At 46.7% G+C, this 20,517-nt stretch overlaps 1 protein-coding gene across 3 annotated transcripts in view; it reads left to right on the plus strand.

Annotated features, from left to right (window-relative positions):
- Positions 1-329: 329 nt before the first annotated feature.
- The window catches only part of ATP6V0A4 (ATPase H+ transporting V0 subunit a4), a 29,015-nt gene continuing 8,827 nt past the window's right edge, over positions 330-20,517 (plus strand). The window contains exons 1-16 of one of the 3 annotated variants that reach the window (XM_069807499.1): positions 330-859; positions 2,651-2,862; positions 3,359-3,437; positions 4,146-4,240; positions 5,287-5,412; positions 5,817-5,911; positions 6,970-7,096; positions 7,681-7,763; positions 12,120-12,213; positions 13,673-13,885; positions 14,305-14,455; positions 15,221-15,360; positions 15,664-15,821; positions 16,298-16,391; positions 18,173-18,291; positions 19,261-19,477. In XM_069807499.1, the coding sequence (XP_069663600.1) occupies positions 808-859; positions 2,651-2,862; positions 3,359-3,437; positions 4,146-4,240; positions 5,287-5,412; positions 5,817-5,911; positions 6,970-7,096; positions 7,681-7,763; positions 12,120-12,213; positions 13,673-13,885; positions 14,305-14,455; positions 15,221-15,360; positions 15,664-15,821; positions 16,298-16,391; positions 18,173-18,291; positions 19,261-19,477 (2,055 nt within the window). In that variant the 5' untranslated portion in view covers positions 330-807. Of the gene's footprint in view, positions 860-2,341; positions 2,437-2,650; positions 2,863-3,358; positions 3,438-4,145; positions 4,241-5,286; positions 5,413-5,816; positions 5,912-6,969; positions 7,097-7,680; positions 7,764-12,119; positions 12,214-13,672; positions 13,886-14,304; positions 14,456-15,220; positions 15,361-15,663; positions 15,822-16,297; positions 16,392-18,172; positions 18,292-19,260; positions 19,478-20,517 lie in introns of those variants that run through there. The other 2 variants (XM_069807501.1, XM_069807500.1) reach the window with 2 other exon arrangements.

The raw sequence follows: 20,517 nt of genomic DNA on the forward strand, positions 1-20,517 counted from the left end.
TATTTCAAGGGGTGAGAATCAAGTTCCCTGTCAGCATTGCCCCAGGCTAGCGCAGCTCTGCTGACTGAGCCCCTGCCCTCCCAGCTCTCTCTATGCTCTACAGCTCAGCCCGTCCCCCAGCTGCAGGAAAATCATTAATCTCCCATTGTTCCCCTGTCCTTTCCCCAGCTGCCTTCAGTAAGGAAAAACCAGCCAGAAACAGCGCAGAAGTTTTCCACCTCCCTGGTGACTGATCCTCCAGCCAGGGCTTGCAAATATGTTTTTGTGGGTTTATAGCTCTCTGCGTACAGCAGGTTTCAAAGGTTCTCGCTCGTTTTTCGGGTGGCCGGGGCGGTGTGAGCCGGCATGCCCCGTCTGTTATTAGTCTCAACAACCCGCGTGCTGCCACAACACGGCTCGCGCTTGCGACAGACCCGATACCAGGGTTGTGACCCAGCCAGAAAGCGCCGGGTCCGGACAACCCGAAGGTTGTTTTGGGACAGAAAGGGTTTCCCTCCTCTGGTCCAGACCGGTTCTGACCTTAAAAGAAAAGGTTTGCCGTGCCCCGTGCGACACAGGACAGTTGGCCAGGGCGCTTTGCTGGCCGCCCTCCTCGCCCGGCGCGGTGCCCGCAGCCGTGCCAAAGCACAGCCCTGCTGTCGTCGCCTGACGGGACACGCGGCCAGCCGAGGGGAGAGCTCGCCCCTTCCCCGGGGAGAGGTCCTGCCGGAGAAGAGCGTGGCGGTTGAGAGGTAAACCCGAGTAACGCCTTCTCCAAAGCATCTTACGGCACCGGGATTTACGCTGCCCGAAACCCGGTGCTTTTTAATGCATTTTAATGCAGTGCAATACCCCTGGAAAAATAGCGACCGGGGAAATCGTGAGTGGTTTCTCAATTAACTGTTCTTTTGCCAAAGCAAAAAATTGGGGGAGGGTGGGGGTGTTGATAGAGGCATGGCTGGCAGCCGGTGCCTTTGGGCAAGGCTCCTGTATCTGCAGGAATGGAAGAAGGGCGAACGCCCTGCCTCCCTCAGAGCAGGGCTGGGAAGGGTTTCCTGGCTGGAAAGAGGTTTCTCTTTTTCTTTTTCATTTTTCATTTTTCTCTCATTCCAAATCAAGATGAAAGCGAGCCTTTGGGGTTTTTCACTGACTGATTACCGAGGAAAAGTAGAACCCTGGGTTTGGATGGTTTGAAGCAGTTTAACTAAGATATTTCCAAATATTTCACTTGAGTTTTGTTCTTTTAATTCTAAGGTTTTAACATTTTTTTATGGAAGTTAACCGCAGGTTTAGAAATACAAACTGCTTTAAATTGTAGTCTCTTCACACTTTTCAGTCTAAAGAAGTTAAGGTGGGACATTTTGACGGTCTTTTAAACTTTTTGAAAATCTTTCAAACTTTTTGAGAATCAGAGCTAGGGAAGTTTTTTACTTTCTTGCATGAGTAGTGGGGGTCTCTTGCAGCTTTCATGTCTTTCCTGTAAAAAATATAGTTTTCTAAAAAATGTCCGACCAACTTTAAAGATTATATCCTTACTCAACGCACTGGAGCTGGTGTATGATATGTTTTCTTTTAACAAGCTACTAGTTATCTTATATTTTCAACTTAAATTATTTAGTGAATGGGTACAGAGAGTAAGACAAGGAAAACTCACAGGACAATTAAGCAAATACAGATTTGTGACTGCAGTGCTCCTGTTAAACAAGCATTTAATACCTTGCAAAATTTTTCTCTCACATTTAAGATAAATCTTTCACATGTTATAAAGAAAATTACTAGAATCCACATTAAAAAAAATGTTGCAAGACGAGGTTCGTGAAGATAGAGAGGTTTAAGGACAACTGACTTCCCAACCCTGTTAACAAATAGAAGCAAGGTTATAAAGGGATTTTGTTTTGCTGTTTATAAAATGTAGGCTTGCTACAAAATCAAATGCATGCAAAGAAGTGTATCTACTTGTATGTTTTTCTCTGGGAAAGAATAATTACTCTGTTTGTGCATGCCAATCAGTTAATTTTGTGCAAGAACAACTAAAGGCAATTTGTATGTTCACGTTACTCGAAGTAAATGATAAGAAACATTTAGACAAAAGGAACTTTTGTGAAATGCATGACATGTCATGTATCTCATTTTGAAAACTGTCCTTTATGGGGAGAAAATGTTTTTTAAATCTTAAAGTTTGTTTTAATTTAAATAAAATAGTGTCCTTCCCATCCCCATATAACATGCTCCAGATGTGTTTGCAATATTGCGTTCACACTACCAATGAAAGTGATAAAAACTAGTCAGGCCTCTTTCACCCATCTAATTGCAAGGTGAAATTAATGATTTTTCTTCTCTGTGTTGTAGAAGACAAAGAGAAATCGAGTCCTTCACGAGCTCAGCAGCCAAAACCCAAATAAAGGGCTTGAGTGCAGTGGTCTGAAGCGTCTTTGGTCTAGCAGAGGACAGAGCAGGGTATTTGCTCATCACCTGTCCTAGGGGACCAGTGGCTCCCCTCTTCCCTTGTGTCACACACATACCTTAGCATCTATCACTGCTCTGGTGGGATGAAGCCTCATGTAGGTTTGAGGCGGCTTTTAGGAGGGGAAGAAACCCTTTTGAAGGACATGATGGGCAGCATCGGGCTAGTTTCCAGCACCTTGACTCAGTGATCCCAATGTTCCTGCAGTGCTCGGCACCTTCTGGCACCTCCCTGGGCGAGGAAGACTGTGCCGCTGCCACCAAGGTCCCCACGGACACCCAGGTCGGAGGAGGGCAGGCGAAATGGCCTCGGTCTTCCGGAGCGAGGAAATGAGCCTGGTGCAGCTCTTCCTGCAGGTGGAGGCTGCCTACTGCTGCGTGGCTGAGCTGGGGGAGCTGGGTCTGGTCCAGTTCAGAGATGTGAGTACTGCCCGGCCGGCACGCGGAGCTGTGGGAGATGCGCCCCGGGGCGTGCTTGTCCTTCCTTCAAAGCACTTGGGGAAGGTGCGCCTGCAGGGTGGTCAAAAAGCCCAGTGGGACTTCCCCAAAGCCGATCTGAAGGCCAATCGCCGTGCCGAGAGCCGACTCATCCCTGAGTCCCCATCCAGTGCTCTGCACGCCCGCTGCACAATCTTAGGATGATTCCTTCCACCACCAGAAAACAGGGGGGTCTCTCCATGAGAGTCCATCTATGATTCCTGCTGTCACAGCAAGACTGGGTGGAAATGAGCCTAATATAAGGCCATGATGTCCTTGGCCGTAAGGAAACCCACGGTATTGCCCTGCCTCTAGGAGTCTGTAAGATGCAGCAGTGTTGGCCATCCGCACCGAAGGCATTCGTTCTCTGCTGATGTTAAAAATGAGTGCAGCAGTGTTCAGCCTCCAGCCCCGGGCTTGTTTTCCCTCCTGTTTTTAGCTGAATGTGAACGTCAACAGCTTCCAGAGAAAGTTTGTGAATGAAGTGAGAAGGTGCGAATCCTTGGAGAGGATCCTGCGTAAGTAAATGCTTGTCAAATGCAATCGGCTTTCTGCCAACTGGTGGTGTGGGATTTATTTCTTTGTTAAGTGCTCTCACACTGCGGAGCAGAATTAGTGGCAAAATTGTGATGTTTTCATCTGAGCCCCTGGAAATGTTTTGCATGTGTCAGCTAATTACCACTTCACCCCATATGGGCAATAAATTGTTGCCCCTGTTTTGAAAATGGTTAACTGAACTGAAAGGAAGTTAATTAGCTTATGTAAAATCACAAGATAAATCTGGGGCTGGGCAGGAGGCTAATCCAGATAACCTGACTCTTTTACACCAGTACAATGGCTTCAGCCTGGGGAAAAATCCTTAAAACCCAAGCAGCAGAGCTTGTGGCATCTGCTGCCCCATGGATGTGTGTCCTGTGAGCTCTGCCCCCCCCCCCCCCCGACACCAGTGCCCACCATAGGCACTGTGACAGTCCTTGCCATTGCTAGAGTGGAGGAGCTACCATGACTTCAGGAGAAACAGCGTCCTCACTAAGAAAGGACGCTGTGGGGTGGCCAGTTCTTGGTGGTTGTGTCTATGCACTGGGATGATGGCCCTTGTGTATCGCTGCATCTCGTCACTCCTCTGTGTGATGCCTCGGTCCTGGCAGGGGGGTTAGCAGCAGCCCGTGACCAGGATGATGCAGCGGGGATGACTGTATGGAGACTTCTGTGTCCTTTCCTTGCAGGTTTTCTGGAAAATGAGATGGAAGACAATGTTGAGATAGTCAAACTAGAAAAGTACCCAGACACCCCCCTGCCTCGGGAAATGATTGATATGGAGGTACAGAATTTGACGTGGGCCAAGGAGAGAGAGAAGGGGATGTGCACCGTGATGTCTGTGTAATATGCTCGATATAGCCCTCCCCTGCAAGGAAGGACCCGGTAGCTGAGGCTGACAGGGCTCTGCTTGCCCGCGGAGATGCTCCCCGGGTCACTGTCTCAGCAGCTAGGTTAAGGCTGGTCTTACTGCATGTTCCTAAAGGAGCCCAGTCTTTTTACCATCCCCTGTGAAACATCCCTCTGGTCCCACATATTAATGGGAAGGTATCACTACCACAGAATGACCCCATCATTCTGTAGGAGAGAATAAGAAGGTTTTAACCAGGAGAGCTGATGTTAGAACCGGCTTCACTGCGTAAAAACTCCAGGGCAGTCTGTCCTAGTGGGAGTATGGTTGTGATACGGTAATCCTAGGGCCAGACACAAATATTTGTGCCTTGCATTCAGAAGTGCAAGGGATGCTTTATTCTAGCCCAGCTGGAAGCTAAGTTTACTGACTGGGTAATTTTCAAATGCTGCACATGTAGGTGACTAGGAAGAAAAATCATGCTTTCCAAGGCCTTCAACTTCATAAGCAAGGTGATTGCCTGGTGTGTTCCTGGATGCACAACCTCACCTAATTTTTGGCCTGTAGCTAATGAACCTAAGCTAATGGCCATGTTATAAGCTGCTTTTGTAGTCAGTAGACTGACAGCCAGTCCACCTGGGGTCTGAGATGTCCTGCAGGGAAACACAGAGGTGCCAAGACAGGCTGAGACACCCACTCTGTGCACCCACTTACCTGCCTGTGCTTTGGTCAGGTGAGTCAGAACTCTAATGCCAGAAGAGGACAAAACATCTAGTAGGGAATGTGACATTGGGAAAATGAGGCATTTCCATTGATGAATATCTTCCTACAAACTCAGTGTTCACTGAAGTGCTCATTGAGTATTTCTGTATTCCCCCTTGAAAAAACCCAACATCTATTATTTGAGATTTGATATCAGCTTGGTGAAGGCCCATTGATCCGCTTCAGAGTTTTTCTGGATGTGCTTGGACCCTAAACAGACGGTGCTGGAGAAACTTGAAGCTGAGCTGCTGGAAGCCAACCAGAACCAACAAACACTGAAGCAGAACTTCCTCGAGCTGACAGAGCTCAAACACCTGCTGAAGAAAACCCAGGACTTCTTTGAGGTGAGAGGCCTCTTTGCTCTTCCAACAGAGATGTAGAAAGTTCCTAAAAATGCTGACATTTTCATTTGGTGTGTGTAGCTGTTATTTATTTTTAATCAAAACCCAGCAGTCTTTACCACAAGCCAGTAAGATACTTTTGCAAAAGCACCTCAGTCACTTTGGAGCCTGCATCACTCCGTGAGTCAATGGGGCTCAAGAACTTGGTTCCCAGATCTCTTTGAAAATGGCATTTATGCTTTTCAGTTGCTTAGACACAGTTTACCTTTTTTTTTTTTTTTTTTTTCTCCTTTGGTCTAAATCTGTGTGGAAAGCTACCTTTGGGGGAAAAAATGCCAGGAGAAAAATGTGAAAACAGTTTTCAAACTGGCAATGCTGAATAGTTTTTTAAAACTAATGTTTTCCAGGCAGAAACCAATCTGCCAGATGATTTCTTCAGTGAAGACACATCTGGACTACTGGAGCTGAGAAGCAGTCCTGCTGCTGCAGCTGCCAAGCTGGGGTGTGTATTGGTGACGGCCCCAGCTTGGCCAGGCTCCCCACCTGCACTGCATTGCTGTGACACTGGTACACTTCCTTCAGCTCCTTACCAGGGGTTGCTCACCAGCCCCTTAAGCGTAGGTGTTTAACGAAGATGAAAGAGTGTCTGTCCTCTAAAGTTATCATCAAAACTATGGTCAGGTTATGGATCAGTGGGACAAATGGACTTTTACTTCCAGGCCACCAATTCCAGTGACCCCTTAGTAGATAACTGAAAATTGTTATCTTATGGCATCTCACCTGTGGCTTATGGACTCAGGCATCTGGCTACCAGCCTGGTCTTCAGGGATGGATGTCTAACCACAGCAAAAAGCCATGGGATTGCTTGCACTGGGCTTTGTCTGCAATAGAAATTGGCACAGAGGGTGAGAGTTAGGGGAGCAGAAACACCACCATGCGTATCGCTGACGGTAATTTGGTAGACAGCATCGACTCAAACAGCTTTTCCTTGTGTCTACAGCGGCTATGTGTGGTGAAACTCTCTGATGGTGTTCTTCCAGGCTAGTGTTTTTAGCCACTCCTGCTGGTATTTCTGAAGTCCTGTTCAACTCTTTCATGAGCAAAGCATACACCTGCAGAGGGCTTGCCTTGGTGGGTGTATGCCAGCATGTCATGCTGCACTGCAAAAGTGCAGTCTGGTGCTTTCTGGGAAAACAGGAGGGAGTAAAGATAAACCAGCACTTCAAAATTGCTACCTCCTACCTCTGTCGTTCAGGCAGTCTCTCTTCGTGTGACTGTAAGCATCTCTCTGTTCCTCCATTTCTAGCCAGAATTGTCTCCTTTTTCTGTTGATCTGGGGAGGACTTACAGTGTTTTAAAGAAAGAGCAAAAGAATAAAGTCAGTAGATTGAGATAAGAGCCAGGCTTGAGCAAGGAGGTCTTTCCTACAAGTGCCTACAGCAGCAGCAGAGCCCTGGCTATCATGGACTAGAAAACAAGAGATTGTAAAACCATGTGTGTTACAGGTCCTAAAAGACTTAGAATGGGCTTGTAATTTATTTCTCTTTTAACTCTACTCAGATTTACAGCAGGGGTAATAAAGAGGGAAAGGATGATACCCTTTGAGCGTTTGCTGTGGCGAGCCTGCAGGGGAAACATCTACCTGAGGTACACCGAAATGGACACCCCCCTCGAGGACCCCGTGACAGTAGGTACCAACCTAGTTTGGCTTCACCCTGCTCCTCGTGCATGCCTGTGACCTGCAGAAACCCAACTGGGGCCCTGGCTGTGCCACACCAGAGCTGGGTGTCTGAAGGCAGCCTGGAGAAGAAAGGCAGGAAAGTTTGAGGATGGGAGAGGGTTTTTTGACATTGCTTTCCCCTTTTGCTATTGTCGAGGTGGCTTCTTTTTCCTGCCTGGTTAAGATCCGTGTGAGCCCTAGCAGGGTGGCTGTGTTACGTGGACCACCGGGGAGGTGGGCTGTGGGTGTCCTCACCTGGGGCTGGTCACGGAGGGTCGATTCCTCTTGGTGTCTCTGGGGTGAGCCCTGTGCCCCAGTGGACCTCTGGTCCCCTACCTCTCCACTCCACATTGCTCCTTCCCCCATAACCTGGAGCTGCCGCCCGTGCCTGGTCCCTGAAGCAACATCTAGGCAAAACATTACTGTTGGAAAACTGGGACTGGGGGAAAAGAACAACCCAGTGGAGAGACTGCCAAAAAGAACCCCACCATATTTTCCGCAATGGACTCTTTGCTCTGGATGCATTAAATTCTGCTTGAATTGTGTTGCAGAGAGAAGAGATGAAGAAGAACGTGTTCATTATCTTCTATCAAGGAGAGCAGCTTAAACAAAAAATCAAGAAGATTTGTGATGGGTAAGGCAGGTCTGTGGGCAAGCCACAGTGACTCCCATGGAGGTGTTTACTTGCCAGCCCAGGTTGGCTGAATTTGGAGCTGGAGATTAGATCTCCAGCTCTCCGGCTGTCAGCTCTGCCACTGAGCTCCCTTCCGCTCCTCAGCTCTGCTGCTCCTAATGATGAAAGAAATTCATTACCTTGGTACTTGGAAATTGAGGTTCTAAATTTTCCAAAGTGACATAAAGATCTTGGTAGCTTCAGCTTCTAGGTTTTTAACTTGGGACAACCTAAAGGGGACTGGTTTTTAAGAAATATTCAGCATCCTTCCCCTGAAAATCAGGGGCCCTTACTTGGCCACTGGGAACGTGGTAATCCCCGACCTGCTCTCAAGCCTTCCTGCATTTCATTGTGAAAAGATGATGCTGTGGTTTATTCAACCCTTTCCCAAGGCCTTTGAGCAATATCTGTGTAATCAGAGACAGAGCCCAGGAGAGAAATGAAAGCTTCATACAACCTGACTTGTTTCCACCCTGTTAAGCATCTTGAAAAGATAATTCAAGTTGAATATTTTGTTACTCTTTCATAACGCTGATGACCGATGGGCTTTGTTGCAGTGTAAATCAGATTTGACGAGGGGATCTGTCTGCTGTCACCGAATCCATTTCAGGTATAGCCCCTCGGCCAAGCGGGGCCAGCCAAGCGCCTGCAGGCTGCAGGAGGTCGCGGGGAGGGGGCGAGCGATTGCTCGTACCCGACATGTGCATTCAGGGCAGGTCTTTCCTTACATCCTGCCTTTAATCAGAATAAAAGCAGGAAGATCAGTTCATCCAGCTGGGAGAATTGACTTCAGTCCCATGAAGCAACAGACCCCTGGGGACTGTTAACAGTTCCTGCATTAGCAATGGGACTCTCCAAGATGTTTTCTATGGGCAGTGGCGGGGCAATGCTCATCCTGAGAGCAATTCAGCCCTTCTAAGTTGGGCATCTCTCTGTAAAGCAGCCGTGTGAGTGTGGACAGCTGGAGGAAGGCTCCCAGCTGTCAGTCACTGATTTCTGATCCTGAACCTCAGACGTGGAAGCAGTTTTGCCATCGCCACTGTGCAGGGTCAGCCTGCTGCTGCCAGCGGTCTCTGAGGTTTCAGCAAGTCTCATTCTCTTTCCGGATTACAATTTCCTGCTTATGTCCCATTCCCATTTCTTTGCCTGCTTTTTAGATGCTGTTCAGTACCCTCCTCCCCTTCTGCACTCATGGGCATTTGCTGGTGGTGAACCCTTCCCATTGCATTTGCCCCTGGCCTTGCGAGTTGCCAGACCATACATTTAGAGCTGGCTGGGGTTGCCCGCAGAGTGCTGCAGGTGCTTAATTTTGGAGGATTCGCCCCCCCCCCCCCCCCCCCGCAGCATTTTAAATTCCCTGCAGTCAAAAGCCCAATACTTTTTTCTGGGGTGGGAATAAAAGAACGGGCAATGCGATGCCTGTCAGCATTTTCGTTATTGATTGAACCCAGAATCATCCAAACCGGAGGCACGTCCTCCTGCAGCAGGTTGCAGCTGGGAGCACGGGGCCAGGCGGCACTGAATTTTGAGCAGATCCCTGCAGGGTGGGCCATGACATTCAAAGTTGTTATAAGCTAGTGGCATGGATGTGGTGGGAGGTTCATGGAAAGGAACATAGACTTGTTTCTCTCAGGCCCTTGTAACTGAAGGAAAACATACCTACGGAAGACAAATTCACAGGATGTCCTTTGCGGTGTTAGCGCACTGGTTTTTGTTTATTGCCAGCTAATCAGGCTACTCTTGAAATCATCCTTTATGTCTTTCCTTCCTCTCTTTTAAATTTTTTCCTTGCTGATATGCACGTATATACGGATGTTTTGCTGAGTGGCAGGTTTTTTTACATGTATTAATCCCATGACTCTCCTTTTGTGTTCTGTGGGCGATCAGCCATCCCTGGTACACAGGCCAAGACATTTTGGTCTGGTCCATCTTTAAGGCAGGGTTAACTATACCTGAAGCAGATGGCAGTGTCATTCCAGCCCCAGCAGGACATTTCTGCTTAGCACTAAGTCATCATTCATGACAAGTAAATATCCTGCAAAAATCATGGGACTGGTATAAGCCAGTCTCGGGCAAGGCAGGCTAAGACTTGTTTGCAGAGCAGTGTGCCTCAGGTTATGCTTGTAGTCCCCGCTTGACTCTAATTGGTAACATTACTCTGCCAATTTCATAAGCATTAAGTCCGTGCACAAATTTATTAGTGAAAGGTGTAGAGGGAGCAGGGAGGAGGAAAATGTAAGAATTTTTCTTTTCCTCCTTTTCTCGCGGCTGCCTCAGTGCTAATGTGAATACTAAACTGGGTTTATCAATGTAAGGATTCCCTGCTGAATTCTCCTGGAGCTTTCAGAGACGTCTGTGCCATTAGGGCAAAGCTGATACTCAGTATGCAAAATGGCTGTTAAAAGATCAAAGCAACACTGCTGCAATAACGTTATTGGAAACGGGGGAACTGTACAGCAAAGAGGAATAAGCTTTCAAGTTTGATTAAAAATCCTTATTAAATATGAACTAAGAGCTGTGAAGAATAAGAAGATGGAAATAATTAGGTAGGGTGAATAACCTTTTGAAACGAATACCAGGTGTTGAGCGAGGAGAGATTCAATTTTGGAAAGGGAAGTTTAGCTGAAGAGCGCGTGCTGTCATTACACACAGCTCTGGGCTGATCTCTAGGAAACTGCAGAGAGTTCTGTTCAATTTGGAACTGTCCTCACTTGTGTGTGTGCTGGAACTGATTTTGGAGAGCAGGTGGTGATATATTCTGTGCTCAGACAAAGCCAGAACACGATGCTTATCTGTACACAGAGCATGCACGTTTTTGTCTCTTAAACAGAGATAGACCCCTATGACCCTGTTACATCTTCATTTAATTAATCTCACATGCAGAAAGGCAGCCCTTCAGCAACCCTAACAGCGTAACTCCACTGCAGGATGGTGGAAGTGTGTTGCCTTAGGTGGGCAGAAGATCTCCACTCTGTAAAGAGCAGTGATCTCTTTGTGCAGACCTGTAGGGGCAATGTTGAAGGACGACATTTATAATGCCCTTGAAGTGCAGGGCTAGCACAAGGACTAGATACCACTGAACAAACCGAGTAGGAACAAGTGGAGGGATCTCTGCTATTCAGTTACCGCAGCACCTCCGCTCAGTTAAAACCTGTAGGCGCAGAGCCTTGCAGCCGTGCACCCTGTGATCTGCAAGGTCCAGTGGGAACTCCTTGTGCCTGCTCTTTGTCCATGAACTATACTCTGGGGCTTGTTTTGCAGGCAGGACGGGTAGCTATGCAATCTTCAGAAAGACATGCAACTTATTCATTTCTATTTGGCTGTTTTGGGCTCATATAGTGGCTTTAAGACACCGCAGTGTGCTGTATTATTGTAAGCACCTTTACACTAGTGTGACTTGTATCTGCACTAGAGAAGGTCATGTTGCATACTCTGGATGAAGCAGTATACAACACCTGCATGGAGGTAAGACCTTCACGCACATATTAGAAGCCCACATTAGTCCTTATTATACCACACTAAACAAACCAGCTGAATCTCCCAAATAGAGCCTTGGGGGTAAGCTTATAAAAGCATTTATACTGGCCTGGTCACACCACATCTAAGCTGACGTAACGGATACCACTCTCAGGTGTTTAGAAAACTTCACCCATCCTTCCCTTGCTCCCAAGCTGTCTAGCCAAACAGATGGACCAGAAGCCAAGAGCCGGGTGTATGGCCATCCTCCTTTTGTTTTCCTCCTGGATATGCAGGCATTTGCTTTTTGTTTTTTTCTTCCCCCGCCCAGGGTATTTACTTACACAGCCTGCATGCACGAAGGGTGTTTGCTTGCCGCGCAGCGGTAGCTCAGCTGATGTCTTCCCCCAGTGCCTGCGAGAGGGTAGTGCAGAGAAGGGGAACACCGTATTTTTCCAGCCTCAGTGCAAGAGGGACATCTGTTGGCTACGGGTTATGGGGGCTGCATTCGCCAGGGTGGGCTTTTGTGGCTTCTTGCAGCTCAGGCAGCTTGTGGGCATAAGGGAGGTGCCTACATATTAGTGCTGACCACTGTATAAAATCAGGTACCTTGTAGTACCTGAAACAGGGAGTGGTTTTTCAGCTAGAACAGATGAAGGGATCCGTTTTCTCATGAAGAGGTAAATGTACCTTTTCGGACCTTTCTGGGAGAGCAGGCACAACTTTGTAGTATGTAAGAAGAGTATACTACAGGGTGAGGAATAAAGTCTGGTTTCCCCACCTTTGAGCTGAGAAGAGTCCAGAGGAAGAAAAAGTCAGTCAAATAAATGGTGTTTTTCGCTTTTCTCTTACCGAGACTAGATTTCGTGCCATCGTCTATCCCTGTCCAGAGTCTGCCACCGAGCGCCGAGAAATGCTTGATGAAGTCAACACAAGGATCGAGGATTTAAACACAGTAAGTGGCAGTGGCTTTACTGGGGTCTGAATCCTGCAAGTGGGACCTGCCTAGACATTCGTCCTGTCTGAAACGCTGTGGCCATGGCCAGATCCCAGGCTTGTTTTGGGAGCTGGCTGTGCAGAGCTGGCCGGGGGCTGGGGATGAAGCCACCAGCCCAGGAGCGGTCCCCCCCGCCGGCTGCGGAGGCCAGTGCTTGTGCTCTGCTCTGCCCATTTACACCCCCCAGGAGCTGCTGGAGGACAGCCTCCCATGTGAGGGCTCAAAAACTATTTGCTGCTGTTGGCCGTGCAGAAGTCAGAGGTTTAGACCCTATGGTATGGGGCTACAGGGTGGAATCTAAGGTCATCAGCAGGCTACAGGTATTGTAACCAAATTGCACATTGTTCAAAATGGTTTCGTCTAGCTCTTACGGCGTGGTTTCCCTCAGCAGCTAGCGAATTTGTTCAGTCACAACTATAGTACAACTATACTAGGCTCAGAGAGGAGTCTAAAGATTTATTTTATATTTAAATTAGGTTTTCTTTACCAAGGAAATCTTGGGGGACTTGTCACACTAACAGTAGAAAGCTAAGACTGCTGTTATAGAAGTACATGTCTCCAACCTCTTTACTCCAACGTTTAACACAGGGCTGAAAATTACAACTTCAGTTGCTATGGGTGCTCAGTACCTTGTATATCCATATGCTGTATCAGGACTTCGCACCTTTTGGAGGGACTCCTGCCTGTGACCTTTGTATTGTCGTGCGTGACAGTCAGTGGGTCCCGAGGCAGAAGGCAGTGGACACCCTGTTTGCCTGAGGTGGCCCATGTAGCAGTTGACATCCTGCTGTCACCCCACTCTGTGGATGCCAGTGACTGCCAAGCCTGCACGCAGGACTGCTTCCAAACTGACTTTCACTCCGGAGCATCGTGGGCAGCTAGGCTTCTTCAGCACTTGTAGACCACACAGGTTATCTTCCTAACGTGTTATCTATCTCCATCGCTCATTTATGCCGCAGCACCGTGGTGGCCATGTGATGCATGGAGGTCCCACCAGCGCCATGAGCTGTAGCTTTAGCAGTGCAGGCACGCTCATGGATGTGATGTGCCCCAAGTTCGTGGCACAGAGCTGCCTGCAGGAGATGGCAGGGTGGGAACGCAGGGTGAGATGTAACCAGTCTGTAAGCAACTGGGTAAGGAGCCAGTACCACAGCTCAGGAACTCCCGATGGTCTCCTCTACACTTACAGAGGCTTGGGGCCATGCAGGGAGAGTCCTTAGCAAACAGCATTGTGCACCTCGTGTCAAGTGCTCCTGTGTCCAGACCTGCACACACTGCCCTCCAGGATAACCCATACATTCATATGAATTGCTCCCTTTCCACAAGCCTCTTCCACCTGCCTTCCCCAAATAACTGCTGAATAGATCGTGCCACCTATGCCTTCCTATCTTGAGCGCTGCCTGTGCTGCGCTTACAGGTGATAACCCAAACTGAGTCCCACCGCCAGCGACTGCTGCATGAGGCAGCAGCCAACTTGTGGTCCTGGGGGATCAAGGTGAAGAAAATCAAAGCCATCTACCACATCCTGAATTGCTGTAACATCGATGTCACCCAGCAGTGCGTCATTGCAGAGATCTGGTTCCCAGTGGCTGATGCTGGGCGGATAAAAAGAGCTCTCCATCAAGGAATGGTAAGAGACCAACATTCTGGGTCCCCCGAGCTCTCACCCAAACTGCATTGTTTATATATGTTGACCGTGTGTTCAGACTGCTGTCTGTTACCGTAATGCTGGGCTCCCTTTTCTCTTTTAATTAAAGTTGAGGTTGTTGCATGATTGCTTGGCCTAGGGGAGTTTAAGGTCATCATTAAATCTTAGCAGGCTTGTGATCGACCCACGAGTCAGCAGTGCTGGCGGCTTTTCCTGAACAAATCAATAGCACAGAAAATGGAAAAATTTGGATATTAGAAAAAGGGTTGAGATATAACATTCTCAAAACCAGCTTTCATGTTGTTGCCTGTGCATGTTTGGACACAGACCGTGGTGCTGCGGGACTGATTCTTCTCTGCTAGCCACCCTGACTGTGTCTGTCCTTGTCACCGGGTTTGCAGGAGCGCAGTGGCTCTACTATCACCCCTATCCTTACCGCCATACACACCAGGATGGCACCACCCACCTTCAACAGGACCAACAAGTTCACAGCTGGATTTCAGAACATCGTGGATGCATACGGTGTGGGCAACTACAGGGAGATGAACCCAGGTGAGAAACACTCAGCTACCTGCACGTGGCTTGCTAGAGCCAAGGTAAAGCCTTTGAGCTCCATCACTATCCTAAAATACGCACTCATTGATGATTGAGAAATCTGAGCCATATTTTCTGCTGGTAAAAATGGATACAGTTTTGTGCATAGGCATGGATTTTCTCAGGCAAAGAATTTGGCCATCAGCCTTCAGTGACTGTGGCAGAAATAATGAACTACACAAATACAGGATGGGGAACAATGGTGAGGTAGCAGCTCTGAGGAAAAGACCTAAGCTTACAAGGCAAATATAAGTTGAGCTCATTGTGCTGAGGCAAAAAAAGGCCAAAAGGAGCTGAGAAAATTGTGAAACAATGGTAGAGAATCTCAAAGAAAGACACCACTGAGAATGAACAGGGACCATGGGAAAGGACCAGATGAACTCAGATTGTTGAGGCTGAGAAGACTGAAAAACATGATAGTAAACTTCAAGTTCATTATTCTCTTGCAAAACAGAATGCAATTGTCTGCGCATGGTGTTTATTATGGTGAAACAAGAAATGAAGGCTAAAATTGCAAGGAAGATGCAGGTCATACAATTGGACAATCTTTCTGGTGATAAAGCTAGTTCTGCACTAGGTCTGGCTGCCTGGTGAGTAGGGGAGGGATCATGGAGGCCTTTAAGTGCAGCAGCAGTGAGGAATGGTCTGGTGGAGTGGACTGCTGCTCTGCCGCGACCTTTTTGTTTAGGAAGAGCTGAGCTGCTTGTCCTTTCCTTCCTGCAGCTCCATACACTATCATTACCTTCCCCTTCTTGTTTGCGGTGATGTTTGGGGATTGCGGCCACGGCGCTGTCATGCTGGGCTTTGCGCTCTGGATGGTCATTAATGAGAAGAGCCTTCTGGCCCAGAAAAGCACTAATGAGGTAAGTACCAGGGAGCTGGTGCACCCTATCAGCATAGAAAAAGGCTTGTCATCCCCATTTGGTAAAGGGGGCATCCAGCCTCCCAAAGGGTGAGTGAATATCCTTTGAAGATGCTTGTGAGGCACAGATTTGGCAAGTAATTCTGCCTACTTCTACACAGAGACCTGGATGCGCCCAAGGGACCCGGACTTTCCTATGAGTAATTATATATATTAGTACAATCATGTCTCCTGTTGGCTGAGGCCCACAGTTTGATGGGACTGCAGGTACTTTGGTCACTGGCACTGCCTTCTCCTCCTGCAGATCTGGAACACGTTTTTCAGTGGGCGCTACCTGATCCTGCTCATGGGCATATTCTCCATGTACACTGGCTTCATCTACAATGACTGCTTCTCCAAATCTTTCAACATCTTTGGCTCTTCCTGGCATATCATCCCCATGTTTAAAAATAGCACTTGGAAGTAAGTGGCTAAATGTGGGAAACAAGTAAAAACACACCAAATGGAGCACGTAGGCTTTGAAAGAAAGACACAGTGACTGCCTGTGCGGGGAAGGGAAGAACTCCCTGCTGTGGATGCAGTCATGAATGAATCAGAGGTTTTGTCTGACACACACAGACGAACTCACTATTGAAATGGAAATGTAGAGTCCCCGGGAACAGGCCTGTTTGTTCAGGCACTGATGTGCATAAAAATCTGCAGGTGTCCGGGACTGATGCATGGAGGATTATCAGTGTGATGGAGACTGTCATTGTGTAGGACCCATTTAGACATCCCCCAACCCTACCTGTGCACACAAGCCCAGGATAACAGTTCACAGGAAGGCTGGAGCTGGTGACAGGTATCATGCAGTAGTCCTCAGCTCGTCTCACATAAATGTACCATAGGCTTATATAGTGAGAGTAAGCTGGAAAGGCCATTTCACTTTTCTTTTGCAGTAAGGATGTGCTTCTGGACAATACGGTGCTGCAGTTGGATCCAGCAGTCCCAGGAGTCTACTCTGGAAATCCATATCCATTTGGAATAGATCCGGTAATTAAATTAAATTGCTCTAGGATAATTTGTATTTCAATCCTGTTACATATCAGGTACATCAGTAGCTCCCTGCTCTCTCGCCTGAAGACATGCTCTTCTCTTCTTGCTCTTTGTCTCTTCTTTACATAGTAGTTGTGATGCTTTTCTTTAGCAATCAAGGGTATGTATTGCTGACAGTTTTGCACAGAGAGCAGCAAAATGATAAGCAGGAAGAAACTTTGATTTCACTGGAAAGTGGTCTTGTGCTGCGGTCTCCGCTATGTCACCAGGCTGCTGGACTCACATTTCCTTACCTGAGTACTTAATCCATTCCAGAGCTACCTCACAAGATTTTGAGGGCAAAGTCCTAATTTCTATGCAGTGTATTTATTGTATGAAGTGTGAAGTAAATGCCAGCATTATCTAATGGATCCACATTTTCTTCTCTGTGTCCTATTTCCCTTTTCTTGCCGTTCTCTCTTTATCACATATTGAAACGCAGTTGTTAACATCAAGCTTCCCTGTTTCAATCTTCGTATCAGCCAGTTAACCTCTGTTCTGCTGGATGCACTCTCATTTCAGTTGGTCACACAAAGAAACACTGGCTTCCCTTGGTTTGCAGAGAGATTGACCTTGTAGTAAGTTTTTCACAAACTAGGCTTTAAAGCTCTGCCCGGGAGATAGGCAGTGCAAGAAGTCACAACGGAGGAAGATGAATTTTTTGTACGTTGCCCCAACACATCCCTAATTTAGGTTAACCCAGGCTAGCCCCTCTCCCACCCGGGCTGCTGCTTGCTCGAGAGTCTGTGACCCCTGGCTGGGAGGGAGGAATGGCTGAACAAGTGCTGGCAGGGAAGGCGTAGGCTGGCAAGCACTGGCCCCTGCGTGGCCCTCTCTGTGGAAATTACCCCTGTCATCTGCCCAGAAGGATGGATGGCTCTTTGCATTTTGAAATTCCTGGCAGGATGGCTGAGGTATATCTTGGAAGAGAAAGAGGCACCCTGAGCTGAGGAGGCTAGGTAGTCTCTTCCATAGCCATAGAAGAGGCAAAGCATGTTGGACAAAGGCACATAAGCTAATGTTTTGCCTTCCAAATAATCCTGTCTTGCCTCCTTTCTGTGCAGGTACTATACTTAATATCTGAAAAGAGGTATCTACTTACCATCTTTGGGGTCAGAAGAGTTTGGGGTCTAGGAAGTTTTAGAAGAAAGGAGAAGGAACCCTGGTGCTCTGTAACATAAAAAAGGCAGGACTGAGAAGAGGCATATGGTTACTGTCCTAACACAACTGAAAGGTTACTACAGAGAGGCGGGCGATAATCTGATCTCCATGGCCAGGGAGCTGGAATGAGCTGGTTTTTCGCTCAGACAAGAAGTTTGAACATGCTCTGCCTTCGGTACTTCTCTGGTGAAGGTGGAACAAATTTCCGTAGCAGCAGGAGGGATTTTCTCATGTCTTTCCATGTATGCTAAAGGAGATAACTCAGCCCAGGGACAAGGAATGACACTGAAAAGATCTAGGTTCTGCTACCAGCCTTTGCACTGGTTTCTGGAGGACTGAAGCAAAGTCACTACGTCATTTTAAACGCCTGTTATTTTCTCTGTTAAACAAGGATAATAATACTTTAGATGAGAAGCTTGGCAGAGTGATAAGGAACATCTAGATTTCTGTCACTTGTTATCTTCTTACTAGAACTGGTAGGAGTAAATCAATGGCATCAAAGCAACAACTTCCACAAATCTGTTATTAAGCACACACCTGAAAAACTTGTTCTTCTATCTTGGCTCCTTTCCCCAAAGATCTGGAACGTTGCACTGAACAAGCTGACCTTCCTGAACTCCTACAAAATGAAGATGTCGGTTGTCATAGGGATAGTGCACATGATTTTTGGGGTGGTACTCAGTCTCTTCAACCACATGTAAGTATGTTTCACCAAACCCATTTCAGCAGCATGCAAGTCCTCACCTCTAGTGTCCTTCATTCAGAGAAAGCCTCATATCTTGGACCGATTACTTGAATTTTGCCCTTTCTCCAGGGTGAATAGAAATGCTCCATACACCAACAGATTCACACCACTGTTGGTGCAGAGTGCTGAGTCCAAGGGCCAGAATGATGGCCATCACATTGCAGATATTCTTTTGGATAAACTCTCTTTTTTGCTTTCTCTCTTATATTCTTGATTCTGCAGAAATACTGAAGTACACTAAATTAAAAATAAATAGCACCTCCCACTATGGATAACTTTTGTCTTGAAAGACAAACTCCTTTGGTCTAATCCAAAGCACACAGAAATCTTGCACAGTGTCTGTGCATGCATTTCACCTGACTTAGTGGGCCTTTAGTCAGGATCTGTGGGTGTGCATCTATACCTTTGCCTCTGTATTTTGCAACAAAAAATAAGAAATTGTGTGAGAGTGGAGAGGCTGACACTACTGTCTTGACAGACTCTCCAAAGTTGGAAGGTGTGTAGTGACCTTCAAGGACAGAAAGTGTTTGCAGATGACAGAGAGGAGGACTGCCCATGCAGAAGTGATTCTACATCTGGTTTTGCCTTCCTCAGCATATAATGCTTAACTTACTTTGTAAATTAGCCATTTTAAAAAAATCAGGGTTTATTTCAATGTAGTAATCTTTTGATGTGCTGAGATACTGGTGGGTCACGCACAAAAACCTGAAGAGAATCAGTATGACAAGGCTTTTATATTTAAATAATGGCTTTCATTAATCAAGACTGCAGTTACAGACTTCTTTCTTGGCTAGTGATAGTTGTATGTTTCTTATGCTATTTTCCAAAGACCAAATAGTGTACTGTACTGCCATCCCTGAGTGCAACTTTGTATTAATACCCAGTGTATTAATTGTAGTTATCTTTCCTGATTCTTTCCAGCTACTTCAAGAAATACATAAACATTATCCTTCAGTTCATTCCAGAGATGATTTTTATTATCTCTCTTTTTGGCTATCTGGTCTTCATGATTATTTTCAAATGGTGTCATTTTGATGTCCACTCATCCCAGAGTGCACCAAGCATCCTCATCCACTTCATCAACATGTTTCTGTTCAATTACAGTGACACTTCAAATGCTCCATTATATCTGCATCAGGTATGGATCAAGCAGCTCGAATCCACTGTAGCTGGTTTTGGATTCGCAGTGGATGTTGCGTAGAGTGGGCGTAAAGATGGGGAACGGGCTCGGAAGCTCAATCACAAATGCCAGTCACATAAGAGAATTTTGTTCTTCTGGTATTCGTGTTGGCCTTATAGACAGGTAGGACAGAGAAGCTATCAATCAGTGATGCAGTGGAAACCTCATTCTTAGTGTCACCCTTACAAGAATGATGATGCAATTTAAGATACTTTTGGCGAAAAAAGGAAAGAAGGGTGATTAGAGATGCAAAGCTGGGTATTGCAGATACACTGTCCTGAAGACTTGGCACAATGCTAGGGACAAAGCAAGCCTTTCCGTTCCTTGATAATTTCTTTTTTCTTCATGGAAAACTTGAAAACTTTATATTTTTAGCTAAATATTAGAAGTAGCTAGAGGATCTTCTGGCAGCTTTTTGTCAGAAATACCTCCCTTGGGGAGTTCACTAAAAAAAAAAACCCCAAAAAACAAAAGCAAAAAAATCTCCCCTAAGAGAAAACTCCTTTTAAAGTCGTCTCTATTTATTTGCTCAGAATGTAAAATCAAGCAAGAAAAAAGGTAATCCACATCAGCAGCATCAGTGAAGAATCTGCAAGCAAATGCTGCCTCCAGCCACATGTATGCATCTACGTCTATACAGTTGCACACTCTGGCACTTCAATGTAAGCTCAGTTTTAGAGCTGCTAGTGAGTCAGAGTTAGCAGAGAGCCTCAGTCAGTTCCAAGTAACTGCATTAAGGCTGCAGGGGAGTTTGGGAAAACACAGTTTTCCCAGCTTTCAAAAAGTCATTAGATAATATTTGGCTTTGTAAGAATCCAAAGCCTTTCCAAGATGGTAATTTTTTTCTCATATTCCTATCCTCCTACCCGACCAGTAACAGTCTGTGCCATCCACCTGGGTAGCCTGAATGCAAAGACTGTATGAGACCAACCGTAAGGTGATCAGAGATGTGAGCCAGCTTTAAAAAAATGCAGAAATTGTACTTTGGGGGTTTTTTT

Source organism: Haliaeetus albicilla, chromosome 19 (assembly GCF_947461875.1).
Source record: "Haliaeetus albicilla chromosome 19, bHalAlb1.1, whole genome shotgun sequence".
NCBI classification, from domain to species: Eukaryota; Metazoa; Chordata; class Aves; order Accipitriformes; family Accipitridae; genus Haliaeetus; species Haliaeetus albicilla.